Raw genomic sequence first — 19,548 nt, forward strand, 5'->3', positions numbered from 1 at the left:
ACATGGATGGACCTCAAGATTATAAGCGAAGCCAGAAAGAGAAAGAAAAATACCACATATCAGTTATATGTGGAATCTAAAGAAAAAAAGACAAATGAACTTATTTACAAAATGAAACAGACTCACAGATACAGAAAACAAGCTTATGGTTACTGGGGGTGAGGGGGTGGGAAGGGATAAAATGGGAGTTCGAGATTTGCAGATACTAACTACTATGTAAAAATAGATAAACAACAAGTTTACACTGTACGGCACAGGGAACTATACTCAATATCTTGCAGTAACCTATAATGAAAAAGAATATGAAAACGGATTTATGTGTGTACATGTATGACTAAACTATTAAGCTGCACGCCAGAAATTGACACATTGTAAACTGACTATACTTCAATTTTTTAAAAAATCATATTTGCATAAACATTCTACATTATGGGAAGTACTTTTTTTTTTAACTCCAAGCACAAACTTTATTTCTATAACAAAGATGTTAATAGTAAAAGTGGGTGGGGCTCTGATACTTGGTCTTCAGAGCAAGCCATGAGCTTAGGCCTCAGTCCTGATTAGGGCAGAGCCCAGCACGGTCCCCAAGGGGACAGGGAGCCCTCGGCTTCCTCCATCAGAAGGCAGTGAAGACAAAGGAGCTGTGCTACCCATCAGAAACAGGAGGCAGAGATGCCAAATGCCAAGGCGAGTTTCACCTGTGCCATTCATCGAGATCGTCCCTATGGCACTGAGCAAAACCACCAGGATAGTCTCCTTGTAACCTCAGACCCAGGCGAGTCACTGTGTCACCAGAGTGGCTTCTCCACACCAGAACACCAGCGTTCCAATTTAGAACCGAAATACAGTGCACTCAAGTTCTATTCTTGCCATTTGCCCTGCCTGGCATTCAGCTGGTTTATCTCTCCATGGCTGGTACACATTTCTGTCACTCCGAGAATGGGGAGCTCTTTGGAAAGGCAAGGTCCTCCTCGCCTTCCCATACATATCACCTCACCTCTCCCTTTCTGTCAGAATAATGCCTTATAAATAGCAGGCCTGTAACAGTTTTAAAATAAATATAATCAGGGGAGAGGGTACAGCTCAGTGGTAGAATACATGCTCAGCATGTATAAGGTCCTGGGTTCAACTTCCATTAAATAATAAATAAGCCTAATTACCTCCCCCCTAACAAAACTTAAAAAAATAAAACAGAAAAATAAAATAAACATAATCACGTTCTACAACTTGGGTCCCCCTCCAAAATTCATACACTGAGACCCTATCCCCCTGCTGTGTGACTATATTTAGAGAGGGCCTGTGAGGTGACAAAAGTTACATACATCATCAGGGTGGGGCCTTCATTGACAGGGTCGGGGCATTTACGAGGAGAGACACCAAAGCGCTCTGTCCAGCATGGAGGACACAGCAAGAACGCAGCTGTCTGCAAACCAGGAAGAGGACTCTCACCAGGAAACAAACTGACTGGCACCTTGACCTTGGACTTCCTAGACTCCAGAACTGTGAGAAATGAATTTCTGTGGTTTAAATCAAACTATAATACCTCATATCAGTGTCGGAGAGGGTGTGGAGAAAAGGGAACCCTCCTACGCTGCTGGTGGGAATGTAAATTGGTGCAGCCACTATGGAGGACGGTACGGAGGTTCCTTAAAAAACTAAAACTAGAAGAGGGGAGGGTATAGCTCAGCGGTAGAGCGCCCAGTATCTCCATATAAGTAAATAAACCTAATTACCTCCCCCTACCACCAAAAAAAAAAAGTAAAGTGAAAAAGGATCATCTCAGTCCCTTTAAAATAAAATTAAAAAAATTTTTAATTAAAATAAAATTATAAAAAGTAAAAACAGAGTTACCATATGACCCAGCAGTCCCAATCCTGGACATATATCCAGAGAAAACCCTAACTCGAAAAAATACAGGCACGAAAAAATACAATGTTCATAGCAGCACTACCTACAATAGCCAAGCATGGGAGCCACCTAAATGTCCACTGACAGATGAATGGATAAATAAGTTGTGGTATATTTATATGTATATGTACACATATACATATACATACACACACGTATACACATACACATACAGAAACACACAATGAAATATTACCCAGCCATAAAAAAGGATGAAATAATGCCATCTGCAGCAACATGGATGGAACTAGAGATTGTCATACTAAGTAAGTCAGTCAGAGAAAGATAAATATACGATATCACTTAGATGCAGAATCTAAAAAATGATACAAATGAATTTATTTACAAAATAGAAATAGACTCACAAACATAGGAAAGAATCTTATGGTTATCAAAGAGGAAAGGAAGGGGGAGAGATAAATTAGGAGTCTGTGATTAGCAGATACAAACTCCTATATATAAAATAATAAAACATTATGCTATACACAGAAATTTAACACAACATTGTAAACTGCCTATACATCAATAAAAAATAGAGGAAACAAGTTCCCACTGGATAGCACAGGGAATTGCATTCAATATCTTGTAATAACCTATAATGGAAAAGAAAATGAAAAATAATATACCTATGTATAATCGAATGACTATGCTGTACACCTGAAACTGACACAATATTGTAAATCCACTATACTTCAATAAAAAATTAAAAATTTCTGTGGTTTAAGCTTCCCAATCTGTGGTATTTTGCTATGGCAGCCTGGGGTGACTAATACAACAATTTTTATGTTTTGCTGGAAAAGCTAATACATTCAAGGAAAGGACATCTATTAAGAATGAACTCAACACATTTTTGCTGCTTGTATTAACATGCAAAATGATACTACAGTACTGTGTTATAATAACAATGGTTAATATTAAGTGCTAACTCAGCCAGGCTCCAAGCACTTCACTTACGATCTCATTTAACTTTCACAGGAATCCTACAAAGCAGGTACAAAGGCACAGAAAGGCAAGTTGTTAGCCCACAGCAAGTTACGTGGTGGTGGTGGTGTATGGAAACCCGAGATTTGTTTCCAGGGCTTCAGGGTTTCCCGGCTTCCGCTCTTTCACTAAACTTCCTTTTCCATCAATTAAAGACAATTAATGCATCTCCAAAGTTTCTAATGATACGTAAATACTTTTAAAGTTGTAAACAAAAATTTAACTTGATACTGGGATTTAAGACTGCCTCCCCCAAAACCCCAACAGAAAAACAGGTACAAGTAGGTAAAATGAAACCAAAAAGCTTTGCTTTTAAACAGTATCTTTCTCATCTTCTCTTGTTTAAAGTATAAAGTCAGAGTGACTATTAATCTGTAGGCAAACTGAGTATTTTTGTTGGCCTGATCACCACTGCACTTCGCTCCGGCGGGAATGCTACTAGGGAGGTTAAGTTACCAGACTGTCGCTTAGGAATTTAGAGGCAGTTATCCTGGAGGGTAAGGGCGCTTTCTCTCACTAGCTGCATGACTTTCTTCAAGTCCTTAGCTTTCCAGGTTCATTAAATCAACAGATATTTGAGCAGCTCTCTTCTAAGAGCTGGGACTGAGATATTTTTCTAATGTAGCTGCCTACAGCTATAAATTTCCCTCTGAGCACTGCTTGCCCGCACCCCTTAAGTTTTGGTGTACCACAATTTCATTTATCTCAAGGTATTTTCTAATTTCCCTTGTGATTTCTTCTCTGACCCACTGGTTGTTGAAGAGTGTTAGTTAATTTCCACGTATCTGCGAATTTTCCAGTGTTCCTTTTGCTACTGATTTCTAATTTCATTTCATTGAGTTCAGAGAAGATGCTCCGTGTAGTAACCAACTTGAGAAGACTGCATTCTAGGGGATAAATTAATGCCCCGACTTCCTAAAGCTGCGGTGAGGATTAGATAATCTCCATGAAGCACTCAGAAGTGACTGGGCGACCAGTAAGTGAATAAATGGCAGCTCTTACACGGAAAACTGGAAGCACGGTGCGCCCCGCCCAGTGGCCTCCCACAGCCCGGAGGGCCTGTTTGGCTCAGCTCCGGTCCCCAGGCCCAGGCCCTCCGCTCACGTCCCCCGCTCCCGGCTCACTTGGTCCCCGTCCCCAGTCAGTCCCGCGTCTCCCATCCCCGCTCGCCGCCCGCACCTCTTCTCCGCCCGATGGTCCACTCCCGTTTCCTCAGGAGGACGTGCGGCTCGCCCTCCTCGGCGCCCAGGCGGAGGAGCCTGCCCCACGGCTGCTGCTGCGGCGGCTGCTCGCCTTCCCCCGGCCGCTCCATCCGACTCACATCTGACGAGACCCGGAAACGTCGCGTGAGACCCGGACTGCAAAAGCACAGGCTGCGGCCGGCCCTCCCCGCCGCCCCCGACCCCGGGCCCGGCGCCCACGCCGCGCCGCCGCCGGCCACGCAGCCAGTCTCCCCCCGCGTCCTGCCGGTCGCCCGCGCCCGCCGCCCGCTTACTCCCCGCCCCGCACCGAACCCGGAACCGGCCGCCCAGCCGCCGCCGCTGTCAACAGACATCGCGGAGCCCTCAGCTGATCCGTGGGGCGGGGCCAGAGGCACCTGCGCCCTGCGATTGGCCGGTGGTGGCGACTACCGAGCTCGGCGGCTAGAGCGGACCCGGGGAGAGGCCACAGAGAGTGGGCGAGTGGAGGCGAGCCGAGCGTGCGGAGACGGGAGGCTGCGGGCCTGGACGCCATCTTTGGTGCTGGCGGGGAGACTTGTTCTTGGGGGATCTCAGAAGTAACTTCGGTCAGCGCCATGTTAAGTGGGGGCAACAGGGACGAAGAAACTTGGGCGTTGGGCCGGCTCTGAAAGCCACGTTGGAAGTGCTGATGGCTTCTAGGTCCGCGAAGCGACGGCCCGCATGAGGCGATAAAAGCGGGTGGAAAGTCTGGGTGTCAGTTCCCCGCGATGGGAGAGAGGATATTGCCGGGAGAGCTCTGGAATGCGAGCGTCTCCGGCGTCCGTGGCCGGAGCAAAAGTGGGCCACGTCTCGGAGGGAGGGCGTGGGGCAGAGGCTCCTTTAACTCGGCGGTTCCGCGTCCCAGAGGAGGTGCTCCGGGGCCGCGGTGCCGGGCGGGGGAAGCGGACGTGCGCGGAGACCGAGCCCAGTCCGGTGCGCAGAGAGCGGAGGAGCGTGCGGCCCAGGACGGCGCTCGAGGGGCAGGGGTGTCTGCCTGACTGGGCCTCAGGAGGGGAGCAGGCGCCCGGTTGTAGAGAATAGGTGTGTCCGCGTGCCCACGACAGTGAACGTGAAAAGGCCCGAAATATGGAGCCGCTGGCACTGTCTCAAGTTCATACCCCCCCCCCCCACTCCTGGGCTCTTCCTGCGCCTGGAGCCACTGACAACTTAATCCCCAGTCCCCTCGGCAGGACCCTCCGCACCCCTACATTCCTGCAGGATGAAAACCATCTCTTGGTGTGTGTTTACCCTAACAAAGCGCATCGCCCCAGGAGATAGCCCGGGTATCAATACGCTGAGCTGGCGGGTCTCACATCCTGTTCTCATGGGGGTCCTAAATCCTATTATTCAGAGTAGTTAGTCCCTGGCAGATCTTACCATCAGGTACCTGTGCATGCATTGATCATGCGGCCCCTACTGCTTGTGTGCATAGCCCCACCCACCCCATGACAGACCCCGCACATCCACCCCTGCGCTCACACTGGCACCTCTCCTCTGTGTGGCCCGCTGTTGCTTGTAGCAGGGTATCTGTTAAACTTTTGTCTTAGTTTCCTTTCATAAATTCTTTTACCGCCCGCAACAGTGACCCACCGTGTTCTCCAACAGAGTAATATTTGGAAATGAAAGGATATTAAAACATTACTTGAAAGCATCCATCCTTTTTCAAATGTTCACTCATTTAATCAGAAAAATTTGAATATTATATAGACAAATATGGCCTAACGTAGCATAAAATTTGTGATCTCAAGATGTGCCCAATGTGTTCAGCAAAGAGTGATCCTATCCGGATGGTTGATTTAAAAAGGTTATGAATGTCTTGATGCTCCATTTTGTTGTAAATTTTCTATACTCATATGTGATTTAAGTGTGTCATTTGTTATATATAAGTTTTTACTTTAGTTGCTAATATACATGCGGTCTAGTGACTATAAAATGACTAAACTTAAAATGTGAAACTCATTGGATATAGCTGACATATTTTCATGCACTTAACTATAAACATAACTGTGTATGGGTTGTTAAAAAATGCCTTCCTAACCTCTCTTCCCAAAAAACAGATTAAAACAATTACCAGAAAATAGTGAATGTTTTTACCCTCTGGGAATCTATAAATGTGAGACTGTTTCCATCCTTATTGTGAAGGCTGATTTTCAAGGCCATCTTACTGATGGCTTTCCGGAGTCCTAACAAATGCAAAAGTGGCATATTGTCAAGCAACTTTGATGGTTCCTACTATATACATGAAAATACTACTAACGTGGCTGTAAACTACAATGGAAAAACATATGAATCTATTTTTATAATTTGTGCATCCAACAGAATGTAGAACATTTATTATTCCCATGTAATTTTAATTGTTAGTAATATTGAGATGAAATATTTTAATTCTTTACACATTATAGTCCACTATTGATCTTTAATTATTTTATATATAACATGTAATTTACTTACTTATATATGTATACATGTCTTAAAGAACAATATATATTTATATGTAAGACACACACACTAAGTGAAATATTTAAATGAGTTAAGAAAAACTATGGAAAAACAGCTCTCAAAATAGAATCAAACCTTTAGCTCATACTTTATACTAACATTTTTATTGAAGAATTTCTCATGTGTTTTTATGATATTTATGCTTATTTCTATTCAAGCAACATGATTTGTAAACCTTCTTCAAAAGAGCAATCTCTCAAATTAACATCGTACACTGCACTGAGACTAGGATACAAGCTGTCCTCTGTCAGAAGTTGAGTTATTTCACTTTTTATTATTGAGTTGTAAGAATTCTTTATATATTCTGGATACAAGTTCCTTATCAGATGTATGATTTGCAAATATATTCTGTTCTGTGGGTCTTTCCACTTTCTTATGTCTTTTGAAGAACAAAAGGTTTAAATTTTGATGAAGTTCAATTTGTTTACTTTTTTTGTTGTTGTTGTGTTGCTTCTGGTGTCATATCTAAGAGTCCCTTGCCAAATCCTTTGGGACGTGAAGAGTTACTATCTTTTGCTCTAAGAGTTTTATAGTTTTATCTTGAACGCCCCTGCCATTATAGCTTTGTTGCCTGTTAACTTCATCTTGATTTTTAAAACAGAAAAGTAATTTTGGATCAATACTTATTTATATTGACCTACATATTTGTTTCAATTTCTTTCTCAAAATTGCTTCTTGAACTCTGTTCCTTCTTTGAGATTCAATTACCTGCTTACTGAAGCACATGCTTTGGTGTCCTTTGTTGGGTATTTGAGGTAATGAACTCTGTTTTAATCATTTTGTCTAAGAAGCTTATTCACCCTTATTATTTATAGATACTTATTGAAATATATGTGCAGAAAAGTGCACATGGGGTACAGATCATGAATTTCCACAAACTGAACACACCTGTGTAAGCAGCACCCAGAATAAGAAAACAAGACATCACCAGCCCCTCCACAGCCCCTGCACCCCTCGCCAGACCCTGACTTCTCTTCCAGGGGTAATCACTTTCCTGAATGGGTGAGTTTGGCCTGTTTTTAAACTTTATATAAGTGGAATTATGCTTATGTACTCTTTTGAGCATGGTCTCTTTTCTCAACATCATGTCTATTCAATTCATCCATATTGTTACATGTCATCTTAATTGTAGTTGTGAATTTTTGACTGTTTTTAAAATCCATTTAGGTGTTGGTGGATATCTGGGTCACGGCAAGTTTTGGCTACTACTCTCAGAGCTGCTACAAACATTTTTTGTTTCGGTATTTTGGTAAATATATGTGCACTTCTGATCTTTGGAAAAACATATGTCAGATTTTACTAGGTATTGCCAAGTCGTGTTCCAAACTGGCTGCACTAATTTACACTCCTCTCAAAAGGAGGACACAAGGTAGAGAAAGACGAGGAAAGGGATGGCTGTGTTTTTCACTAGAAACCCTTATCTATCTAATCTGATCTAAACAACAAAGAAGTTTATTTCTTTTCTCACACAGAAGTCCACAGGCATGCTGGTGTGCTGGCCCCATGAAATCACTGGACACTCCTTCTATATTTCAATTCCACCTCCCAGTGTGTGGCTTTTATCTCATGGTCAACTTATTGTCCAAGGTGGCTCCTCGAGTGTAGACATTATCTCAAAAGTGTAGAAAGAAGAGGAGGACAGACAGGTTCTCCTACCAGCTGAGTTGGTCTTTAGACTGTTTTTACTGGGAAATTCATTTTTATTAATTTATGAGATACACATGCACATATACTATTAACCCAGTCTATCTTGTATGTGAGATACACATTTTATACCTAATCACTTGCTTTTTAACTTGTTAATTCAGAAATTAGTAGTGTTTATAGTAAAATCTCTTAGCATTTTGTTTTTGCTTTTTGTGTCATTCTTAGGCCTCTCCACTCAAGATTATAAAAATATTCATCTATATTTTTTTCCAAGTGGCTTTATATGCTAATACTTAGTGTTATTTTAAACTTGAAATCCATTTGAAATCAATTTGTTGTTATACATGAAAAGGTACTCAAATAGTTTCCTACTGGTTTAACAATTTGGACTAATGTCATGGATCAACAAAGGTTTTCATTTCCCACTTTCAACATATGAAAAACTCACATAAGTGTTTCATTTGTCTGCATGTGTTTTCTAGAGATGCTTACACTGTGCTGATTCTTGCAGTTTTGTAATATGTATTGGTGTCTTTTTTAGTAGGTTCTTCCTAATTGTTCAGAAAGGAGCAACTAGAGTGGGTGGAAGTGGGAATAGACATGAAATTAAAGATGATGTGGGCGAGGGAAATAGCTCAGTGGTAGAGCTCATGCTTAGCATGCATAAGGTCCTGGGTTTAATCCTTGGTACCTCCGCTGGAAAAAGAAAAAGATTATTAGAAATGAAACAAGGACAGGATTTGGTTCCAGACTATACACCAGGTAATGAGGGTCAGGGAAAGGACTGAAATTCCTAGAATGGGAGACTGGAGGAATGTTGTTTCCAGTGACAGAATTAAGACAGAAGGATCTGCAGCTTGGGGAAGGGTGTTATGGTGAGGCAGGGACCATGTATTTCAGAATTATATTTTAAAAATTAAAAATAGAATACCACACGAGCTTGTAATTCCAGTTCGGGGTATACACCCACAATAATTAAAGGCAAGGTCTCGAAGAGACAGTGGTCCACCCACGTTCACAACAGCATCATTCACAAAGCTGAAATGTGGGAACAGCCCAAGTGCCCATCAGTGGATGAATGGATAAGCAAAATGCGATGTACATATAGAGCAGAATATTCTTCAGCCTTAAAGGGAATTCTGCAATATGCTATGATATGGCTGAACGTTGAGGACTTGCTGGCCAGTGAAACAAGCCAACTGCAGAAGAACAAATACTTACGATTCCACTTGTATGAGGTTCCTAGTGTGGTCAGATCCACAAACAGAAAGTAGAAAGATGGTAAGCAGAGGCCGGTGGAGGGGGCTTTGGGGAGTTACTGTTTACTGGGTGGAGAACTTCAGTTTGTAAGATGAAAAGAGCTGCTGGGATGGATGGTGGTGATGGCTGCACGTTATAAGTATATTTAACACCACTGAAGTAGTCAGGATGGTACATTTTATATGTATGTTAGTACAGGTTTTAAAAATGAAAAAAAAAAAAGAGGCCTACGTGCTACTTATTTTTCACTTTGGTCTCCTGAAGAAGTAGCTCAGAGAGGTATAATGCCTACTTGAGTCAAAACTTCTGACTGCAAGAGACAGAATGCAACCAAAGCAGAAAAGAAAACTGGGGCACAAGCAGAATTCAAGCGTGTAGACGCCTCAGGGAAAAATGGCCCAGACCACAAAGGCCATCACTGGGACTTCTCCCTACATTCACTGCTCGGCCGCTGTCCGCTTCACTCTAAGTCTTGGGATCTGCCTTCACCCCCAACTGAAGCTAAGGCTTTCCCTACAAGGAGGAGGATGAGCAAGAGCAGCTCCACCCTCCAGTTTTCACACTCAAAGACAGCACCCTTGCATCTGTGCAGCATCCATTTACACAGTCTTGGCAAATACATTCCTTGAGCCACACGCCCCCACACCTGGGCAGTTGCTGTGGCCAAACAGCTGCACTGGCAGTAAGGAGGGTGGGCCAGGATTGCAGCCCCCAGAACAGGAAAAATGGGCTGGACAGACACGGTTACCACCACTACAACCCCATTTTAATTTTATAAATTGGGAAATTGGAGTTAAAGAAAATTTAACTTGTCAAAAATGACATGACAGTAAAATGGCTAGTAATGCCAATGAGAGACACCTTTCATGACCCTGACATTTTCAGACCCTCCGTCTTTCTGGCTGTCGTGGGTGTCAAGTGGCAGTAAGGACTTTGAGATACTTGAAATCGGCTGTTTTAAACAGGGACGAATACAGCCTAATTAACAGTAGCTTAATAAAGAGCACTTCATTTCTAGGGAGTTGGAGGGGTTCAAACCCAACCCTGCCACCTGATAGCTATGGGACCTTGGTAAACCGAAGGAGCTTTAAGTGAGCGAGGAGCTACACGCTAAATGAGGAGACAGTAAAAGAGACCTGGAAAGCGCGAGGCACAGAGCTCACCTAGCCCAAGCACTGCAGTACCAGTGCCGGAGTCAGTGACCGCTCACTCCTTCCAGCAGAGAACCTCTCATCTCGGTTTTTCCTGAAAGTTATGCTCTCGGTACAGCTATGAGTATCCTACTCTTAGACCGCAGAGGATCAGGGGAGTCCCCAGACTCTTCTGTGAAAAAAACAGGCTGTTTTCCTCTGCGCAGACCCCAGGCCCCAGCCAGGTGAGCTAAGGGCTGGACAGAGCATTAACGCTCAGTACTGCCAACATCTGCCTTTCCTCCATGTTAGGTGTATCTGGATTATGATGGGCTGGCACCTGCCCAGAGTTTGGATTTCGTTTGTGATCCTCATTGGAACTGAAGCTAGAGTTTATCATTCCCAGTGATCACACACATACTAATCAAACTGCTTACTCAGTACACATCTGGGCACAGAGATTCTTCCTTTTAAACACAGCCCAGAGGGAAGGGTCAGCCAACAGCCTCAACCTAACGCAGCTCCCCAGGTGCCCCTGGTCTCCAGGTGCCCCTTCAAAATGTAGACTGAATCACTTCTCGGCCTTTTGGCTAAGCTCAAGTGTAGTATATGTTCTAATCAGACTGATATCTGCCACGTCCTCTATCTGAACACAGTATACTAAACGGTTTTTGGAGCAGGGAGTTGGAATAGGCGCTTGCTCCGTCCACTCCGTGCACTGGCCTGGTATTGCAGTACCTCCAGGAGCAATGCACCAAAAGAAAAACAAAAGCAGACTGAAGCGCAAATCCAGCTGAAAGAGAAAGCCCCACAGTGTAGCTGGACACAATTATTCCCCTCAGATGAGGCTGGTGCGGCAGTGGGAGAGAAGGACGGGATAAGAGGAGATAAAGAAGGCTGAAATTCTTGAGAGAGCTCTGGTAACTGATGGAAGGGTGCTATCTACACCCTCTGGGCCTCGGTGATGGTCTGTTTCAGCCCAATTTATCATGCTTCATGAAGTTGTAAGTGAAGCACCCCTGTTTTAATCTTAGAAAAGCTGATTTTCATCTTGGCCTGCCGTCTGTGGTGGGAACTGCTGTGGAGCCTTTGAAGAGGTTCTCAGGAGTGATTCTAACTCCTGAAATGGGAAATCTTGTCTCGAGTTACAGACTACGTGAACTATACAGAATAAGAAACTGAAGAATATGGAACGACAATATTTAATTGCACAGCACAAAGCTTTAAAATGCGCGCACAGAAAAGTACAGTACATCAGCCCTTTCTCCACTCAGTAACTGCTTTTCTTTTTCCCGTCCTTACACATTCAACATAAATAACAATGCTTTCTTGTGGGGCGTTTGGCTAACCCAGAGGTAGCATAAGACTTCATAAATATTCTGGTCTCTACTTCTGAAGAACAACTGCCAGAACACCTGCACATGTGGCAGGCGGCAACAGCCTCCAGAGCCATTTACATTTGCAGCAAAACAAAACACACAAAGAGAAAATACATCCAGTGTGGGAAATCTTGCCTGATGTCAGACTATGCTCCCATGCACCAGGAACCGATACTCAGAATTTTGTTGAACATTCATCATTCAACATGTTACAGAAAACAAATGGTACACTCGAATTATTCGCTCAAGAACATTTAGTAAAGGGACTCCTTACAGAGTTGTGTTCAGAATTAAGAAAACCAAGCAGGGATGCCCCTGCAGCAGTCACCACCTTTCAGTCTGATGGGCAGGGAGAGGGAATGTGGTCAGATGGGAGCTGCAGCCCAGCCGCTCAGGACACAGACGCTGTCAGAAACGTGGTAGAGGGAGGAGGGACCCGCACTCCGACCTCTCTCTCTCCCCACTCTCTCCCGTGTGCTCATGGCTTACCAGCACCTCCCATGTTCAAACCCAAGCAGAAACCCAAGGAAGCAGTCTGGAGAGGGCAGCCTCTGGGTGCAGAGCAGAGAAAGGAGACGTGGATTCGTGGAGAATGCTTGGCACACATACGGATCCACAGTGCGGACAATTCCCACCCTGTATCTGCTGCTACAGATACAGGTCATCCTGAGCCCCAGGGAAACAGGCTTCTGACTCAGATGACGCAGTCTGTGCGACTATTTTTAGAGTCGTACTTAAGCGCTACTGTTCCCGTACACTTTACTTCTAAATAGACCATAACCCCTGATGTGTTGTCATTCCTTTGGCTTTAAGCGGTCCATTACCTGTTTAAAAGATTTTCAAATGAGAAAAAAAAAATGTCATAGTCACCCACAGAGTCACCATTTCCACTCAGCAGACTTCCTACTGCCCCCAAACTCCCTTCAGTGTGTCCTGAAGGCAGGCCGACAGATGAGGAACACTCTCTTGATTTTGCTTTTTCTGAAGAAGTCTTTTTGGTCCTCTCTTTTGAAAGACAGTTTTGACGGGCAACTGAACTCCAGGTTCCAGGTTCCCTTCCGTAAGTTAATGATGTCACTCCGCCATCTTCTAATTTGCAGTTTCCGACCAGACGTCAGTTGTCATTCTGGTGTCTTTTCTTCTCCAGGCGTCTTCCACTTGTTTGAACACTGGGTTTCATCAGTTTGACTACCATGTCCATTGGCTTGATTTTCTTTATGTTTCTACTGTGTTGGGTTCTCTGAGCTTCTTGACTAGGTCGAGCTACACTTTTCATGGTATTGGGTATTTTTCAGTCATTATTTGTTCACGTCCTTTTTTCTGCGCCTCCCTTCTCCCCTTCTGTGACTTACATCCCCACTCCGTGAGGATTACACCACTGTAATGACTTCCGTTCTCTCCCCTCCTTCCCATTCTTTTTCTGTGTGTACCACTTGGATAGTTTTTATTCTTATTCTGCAAATTCATTGATTCCTCCCCCCCTTTTCTATGTCTAATCTGTTCTAAATTCCATCCATATTTTTTTTTTTTAATTTTCAGATGTTGTTTTCATCCTGAGAAGTTCCATTAGGGCTTAAAAAAACATATCTTCCACTTCTGGTTTCATCAAATTCATGTTTCCCTCTACTTTATATTTACAGTAGCTAATTGAACATCCTAGTCTACTAATCCAACCACTTCAGTCTTTCTATCTATTGACTGGTTTTCTCCTGGTTATGAGTCATTTGTTCCTGCTTCTTGGAATGCCAGTTAAGTTTCTGGAGGCCAGACCCTATGGGTCCAGGCTGGCTTTCAATCTAGGGTTAATGACTTTCACTACCAAGACGATACTCTTCTGGGAACCCTCCCTGGTGCCCACATGTTAGAAGTTGTCTCCACCAGCCTGGTGGGCACAGGAAGTGTCCCCAGCCCTGCACTGAGCTCAAGGACTCACTCAGCTGACTGCTCCTCCTGGCTGTTTCCTTTCACACACACACATGCAAGTCAGCACCAAAGCCAAAGGTTCAGGGTAAGGTGCCCCCTGGAGACTTCTGTAGCCCCCAACGCTCCCACCAGGGAAGCTCCCTCCTACCCAGTATTTTTCCCTGCAAATTCCAGCTACTGTGGCTCCTCCAATGAGGGCCACTCGCCCCTCTCTCTTCGGTTCAGCAGGACAGGTTTCTGCCCTGCCCTGCTGCTGGCTGCTTCCACAATGGAGCAGGCTGGGCAGCCGTTGGGCTCTCCCTACTTGGTCCACTGCTGCCAGGGGTCACGGTCCTGTGCCTGTCACACAGCTAAAAACTGCCATTTCACATATGGTACAGTTTCTGGATGTTTAAGGCGGGAGAGTCTACCTGTCCCTTGGTGCACCACCACGGCAGGAAGCAGAAGTCTTCACACTTAACACACAGCTACCACTTAAAAATGCCTACTTTCTTACAATAACTTATATACAATGACACTTCTTTACAGGATTATTTCAATGGGATAACACTTGTCAAGTTCTCCCAACTATTAGGACCCCGCCTCTGCACGAGCGCTCTAACATGGAATACTGTTTCCCTCGTGTGCGCTCTCTCGTTACCCTTTCCTGATGAAATCCTTCACTTGCTTGTTAGGACAGCAGCATTTTCCTCCTGTCTCAGTTTTCTAAATATTTAATCAGCTGTCACTTTTGATGGAAAGGTCTGTACTATCACAACACCGACCAGACTTCCACACCGAGGAACCATCACGATACATAACAAGCTGTGTTTTCTGGGAGAAGCCTTTCCTATGTTGTTCACTTGAAAAAAAAAAAAGTTCTTTTTCTGAATTCTGCATTGACAGGGCTGCTCTCCAGCTCTCGGCCTCGGAGGTGACACCGCCTGACCTCCAACGGCCTACTCTGCGTCCTCTGCTCTCACACTGTTTCTAGATCACATGATTCCTCTGGTGCATCATGAGCTGTGCCTTCCTGTGGAAGGTGGTCCCACATTCACCGCATCCATAGTACTTGTCTCCTGTGTGGATTCTCTGATGCCTCATGAGGTGCGACTTCCTAGTGAAAGACTTCCCACATTCACCACACTCGTAGGGTCTCTCTCCCGTGTGAACCCTCTGATGTATGACAAGCTGTGCCTTCTCAAAGAAGGCCTTCGCACAATCATTGCATCCATAGCTTTTCTCTCCCGTGTGATTTCTCTGATGCTTAACGAGCTGTACTTTCTGAACAAAGGCTTTCCCGCACTCACCGCATTCGTAGGGTTTCTCCCCTGTATGAATTCTCTGGTGCCTAAGAAGCTGCGGCTTCCACGCAAAAGCCTTCCGACATTCACTGCACTCGAAGGGTTTCTCTCCTGTGTGGGTTCTCTGGTGATGAATGAGACTTGACTTCTCACTGAAGGTTTTCCCACATTCCCTGCACTCGTAAGGTTTCTCACCGGTATGTGTCCTCTGATGTGATATCAGGCTGGACTTCTGGGTGAAGGCTTTCCCACACGCGCTGCATTCATAAGGTTTCTCTCCAGTGTGAGTTCTTTGATGTGTCAGGAGCTGTGACTTCCCAAAGAAGGTTTTTCCACATTCAACACATCCATAGGGTTTTTCTCCTAAATGGATTTTTTGATGTCTCATCAGTTCTGATTTCTTAAAGAAGGCCTCTTCACAACTGCTGCACTGATAGTTCTTCTCTCCTGTATGAGTTACCTGGTGTTTGACGAGCTGTGGTTTCCTGATGAAGGCTTCCCCACATTCGCTGCACTCGTAGGGCTTCTCTCCTGTGTGAATCCTCTGATGCCTAATGAGGAGTGAGTTCCTGCTGAAGGCTTTCTTACACTCGCTACATGCATACGGTTTCTTCCCCGTGTGAATTCTCTGATGAGTAATGAGCTGTGACTTCCAAAAGAAGGCTTTTCCACAGTCACTGCATTTATAGGGTTTCTCTCCCGTGTGCGTTCTCTGATGTGTAATGAGCTTCAACTTCTGGGAGAAGGCTTTCCCACAGTCGCTGCAGCCAAAGGGCTTCTCTATTGTGTGGGTTATCTGATGCCTTTTGAGCTGTGACTTCCTGCTGAAGGCTTTCCCACAGTCACCACATCCGTAGGGCTTCTCTCCTGTGTGGGTCCTCTGATGTAAAATGAGCAGCGACTTCCTACTGAAAGCTTTTGGACATTCCCCACAGCCATATGGCTTTTCCCCTGAATGAGTCCTCTCATGAATGGTGAGCAGTGACTTCTGGGAGAAGGCCTTCCCGCAGTCACCACAGCCATAGGGCTTCTCTCCCGTATGAGTCCTCTGATGGGCAACAAGCTGTGACTTCCTGCTGAAAACCCGGCCACACTCCAGGCATGAACAGACCCCTGCGCGTGGCGCCCGGTCTGCACGGAGCCCCGGCTCTCTGATGCTGACTCTTCCACACTTACTGTAATCAGAGTATTTTATACCACCATAGGTTCTGTCAGCTTTGATACAGAATAATAATCTCTTATGAAGCTCATCAAGTTTCTTTCTTCCACAGTTATTTTTTGGAATAAGAAAATCAAAAGGATGTTTCAAACTTTTTTCACTCATGCCACATTTAAGGGATCTCATTCCTAAATGAACAAAGTTAATGCTTGAATGAAACATTTTCCCCAGAACGTCATATCTGTGGCCTCTCTCCATACTTTTCAGCTTGTTCTGAGTATCTTGGTGCCACATTGTGAAGGTATTATGTAGTCCGACTTCTTCTAAAAAGGAAAAAAAATGAACCATACTGTGTAAATTTCCCCAATGATCATGCCTATTGAATAAATCTGAAATGGAGCCTAAGATCCCAGCCCCCCCCCCAAAAAAAACCTCCCAATACAATGTCTACTTATTAGCCATTGAAAAGTTTAATAGAAATGAAAACAGATTTTGAAATTACCAATGTTTATGAACACAGACTTTTAAATACGGGAAGAGGATGTCTACTCCAGTGATCATGATGAGTTAAGAGAGAGGAATAATTTCTAACCACACGCTGGAGTGATTACTCACTCCACAATGACCTACTGACCACCGATTATGTGCCCAGATGCTGTCAGCAGCAGGTCGAGGGAGAAGGCAGGTCAGTGCCCTCACCAGAGACGACTGAGAGTCACAAGTACACAGAAGAGCAAGATTAGCACACACTGCTGAACGTTATAGAGGAGGAAACACTGAGTACGACGCACAGTGAGTGCACGATATCAACTTCACATCTGAAAGATGAGGTACTCTCTTAGTTTTCTGTACTACTGGCACATTTAAAAAACATTCTCACTAAGGTCATCACCCGAATCACTGACATCAGTAATGTCACCATCATGAGAGCTGCTTTTTGGAATTATCCAAGAGTTCTCCAGAGCTCAGCTTTTATTTTATTTCGGCTTTTTGACATTTTAATCAAATCTATCATCTAGATATTGAATCTGTATATAACGGAAATTATTCCAAACCACAAGTATTCTTTGCATAACATTAGGGCAGGTTTTTTTTTTAACCTGGTAAGTACAACTATTTGTGATCCCCACAATATGACCATTTGTTGAGTATTTTAAAGTGATCTTTTAATGGTTTGTTTCCTTTATGATACTCTTTACTAGGAATTGTGGAGGTAAGATTCCTAGGAAGTACTCTGCAAGATAAAAGATGTGGCAAGATCTCAAATGTAAGGCAATTACTTATTTTCAGCGGGGTAATTTTTGGGGGAGAGAAAGCCTCATCTATCTCTTACACATATCAGAATTACGAGGACTAGAGCAGCTGACACGGAGAATGGAAGGATTCAATGTTTTGAGCATACGTGAGTGGGGATGATAATATTATTCACTGAGATTATAGAGACTGAAGAGAGAAGTTTAGAGGTTAAAAGCAAGAGTCGTATGTGAACATATTAAGTGTGAGATCCATTGGAAGAGTTTATAGAAAACTGTTTCATAAAATGTGAGTAAAAAATTTCTTAATTTTTGTATCAAAAAATGGTATCACTTATATGTGGAATTAAAAAAAAGGACACAATGCCCTGGAAGCTCGACTGTCATTCTCTATCCACAGACTCACTGTCTACTCTCTGTGGCTCTGAAACAGAAATCTGACAAATTGGAGAGAGAGAAGAAAAATAATCACAGAAACTCAAAGATAATCGGTATCACCTAAAACAGGAAATAAGTTATGAATCCTTCAAGAGGAAGAAACAAGCCTACCTCTGCAGGTTGGACTGGGGCGGGAGAGAAGGAAAAGCCAACGGGGGGGGGGGGGTGGAGCTAGGAAGGGAAGCCCTGTCCAAGGGGGAGGTCCCAAGTGACTGAGCCACCATGCGGACAAGAGGCAGCACCTGTCGCCATCCGCCCCACCAGAGGGGACGCACTGCGACGTGGAGACCAGGACAGAGAGCGCATCAAAGGGCAGGAGGCGCTCCTGCCACTCATCCTGAGTCCATGCTGCAGACGCAGGAACTTTAAACACAGCCTATGAGTGACATTTCCAAAGGCCACCTATCACCAGAGACCCGAGACTTCACTTCACTGCATGCCCTGCATCTGATTATTTCTCACCTGAAAAGCCCTGACTTAGGGTTTCTTCATCTGCTACCCATGGCTTTTCTCGCTCCAGCCTGAAAATCGCATCAGGTTTGAAAATCTGATAACCTGTCAATTGGAAACACAGAGAATCCCGATTGCTTGGGCAGAGGGACTCAAACATAGAGGGTTTTTCACTACAGACGCTGTAAAACAAAAGTAAGCAAATGAAAATCTTTCCATTGGATACAGAAATCAAAGAATCTTTGACATTTGAAACTTAAATCTAAAATCAGTAATATCTAGGGGAGAGGGCACAGCTCAGTGGAAGAGCACGTGCTCAACATGCATGAGGTCCTGGGTCTAACCCCCAGTACCTCTGTTAAAAAAAATGTAAATAAATTTAAAAAAGAAACCTAATTACCCCCCACCCAAAGAAAAGAAAAATAAAATAAAATAAATAAAATCAGTAATATCTAGGGGGGAGGGCACAAGCTCAGTGGAAGAGCACGTGCTCAACATGCATGAGGTCCTGGGTTCAACCCCTAGTACCTCAGTTAAAAAATAAATAAATAACCTAATTACCCCCCAAAGGAAAACAAAAATAAAATAAAATAAAATCAGTAATATCTTAGGGGCCCCATCGTTATTGCATTGCACATATTTCGTAAGGCTGTTCTTACCCAGGAACATTAGATTGCTGTAGTTTTCCAGCGTCACCTCTCTGTACAAGTTCTTTTGAGTCGGATTAAGTAGCTGCCACTCCTCCAACGTGAAATCCACTGCCACATCCTCAAACGATATCTGCAAAAGCATCTCTGTTCAGTCTGAAGTAAGTAATTCTCTGTCGAATGCAGGCTTTCCTCCCTACAGTGGTAGGCAGCCTCCAAGGTGGACCCCGTGATCTCGAGCTCCTGGAATTCATGCTTTTGTCTAATCCTCCCCTCCTGAACATGGGCTGAACTAACCGAGTTGCTTCCACTGACTGGAAGAGGGCAGAAGTGATGGGTCTCACTTCCACGATTAGTTTATAAAAGAATGT

At 44.1% G+C, this 19,548-nt stretch overlaps 2 protein-coding genes, 1 long non-coding RNA gene and 1 other non-coding gene across 20 annotated transcripts in view; 2 read left to right on the forward strand and 2 right to left on the reverse strand.

Annotated features, from left to right (window-relative positions):
• The window catches only part of CHFR (checkpoint with forkhead and ring finger domains), a 22,319-nt gene extending 17,845 nt beyond the window's left edge, over positions 1–4,474 (reverse strand). For 2 of the 5 annotated variants that reach the window (XM_072953063.1, XM_072953061.1), the window contains exons 1-2: positions 4,404–4,474; positions 4,069–4,212 (exon numbers count right to left, since the gene is read on the reverse strand). In XM_072953063.1, the coding sequence (XP_072809164.1) occupies positions 4,069–4,212; positions 4,404–4,444 (185 nt within the window). In that variant the 5' untranslated portion in view covers positions 4,445–4,474. Of the gene's footprint in view, positions 1–4,068; positions 4,213–4,384 lie in introns of all 5 variants that reach the window. The other 3 variants (XM_072953060.1, XM_072953064.1, XM_072953062.1) reach the window with 2 other exon arrangements.
• The window catches only part of LOC140690904 (uncharacterized), a 22,695-nt gene continuing 4,519 nt past the window's right edge, over positions 1,373–19,548 (forward strand). For 2 of the 3 annotated variants that reach the window (XR_012066254.1, XR_012066252.1), the window contains exon 1: positions 1,373–1,502. This is a non-coding gene — a long non-coding RNA (uncharacterized lncRNA). Of the gene's footprint in view, positions 1,503–4,421; positions 4,770–7,423; positions 7,611–19,548 lie in introns of those variants that run through there. The other variant, XR_012066253.1, reaches the window with a different exon arrangement.
• LOC116276633 (U2 spliceosomal RNA) lies at positions 11,216–11,405 on the forward strand. Its single transcript, XR_004186120.2, has one exon. It is a non-coding gene; the product is annotated as a U2 spliceosomal RNA (small nuclear RNA).
• ZNF605 (zinc finger protein 605) overlaps positions 11,830–19,548 on the reverse strand; it is a 16,364-nt gene continuing 8,645 nt past the window's right edge. For 9 of the 11 annotated variants that reach the window (XM_015243750.3, XM_031670160.2, XM_072953065.1 and 6 more), the window contains 3 exons: positions 19,190–19,310; positions 18,543–18,635; positions 11,830–16,712 (listed from right to left, as the gene is read on the reverse strand). In XM_015243750.3, the coding sequence (XP_015099236.1) occupies positions 14,917–16,712; positions 18,543–18,635; positions 19,190–19,310 (2,010 nt within the window). In that variant the 3' untranslated portion in view covers positions 11,830–14,916. Of the gene's footprint in view, positions 16,713–18,542; positions 18,713–19,189; positions 19,311–19,548 lie in introns of those variants that run through there. The other 2 variants (XM_072953072.1, XM_072953073.1) reach the window with 2 other exon arrangements.

The sequence above is a fragment of the Vicugna pacos genome, chromosome 32, assembly GCF_048564905.1.
Source record: "Vicugna pacos chromosome 32, VicPac4, whole genome shotgun sequence".
Classification (NCBI taxonomy): domain Eukaryota; kingdom Metazoa; phylum Chordata; class Mammalia; order Artiodactyla; family Camelidae; genus Vicugna; species Vicugna pacos.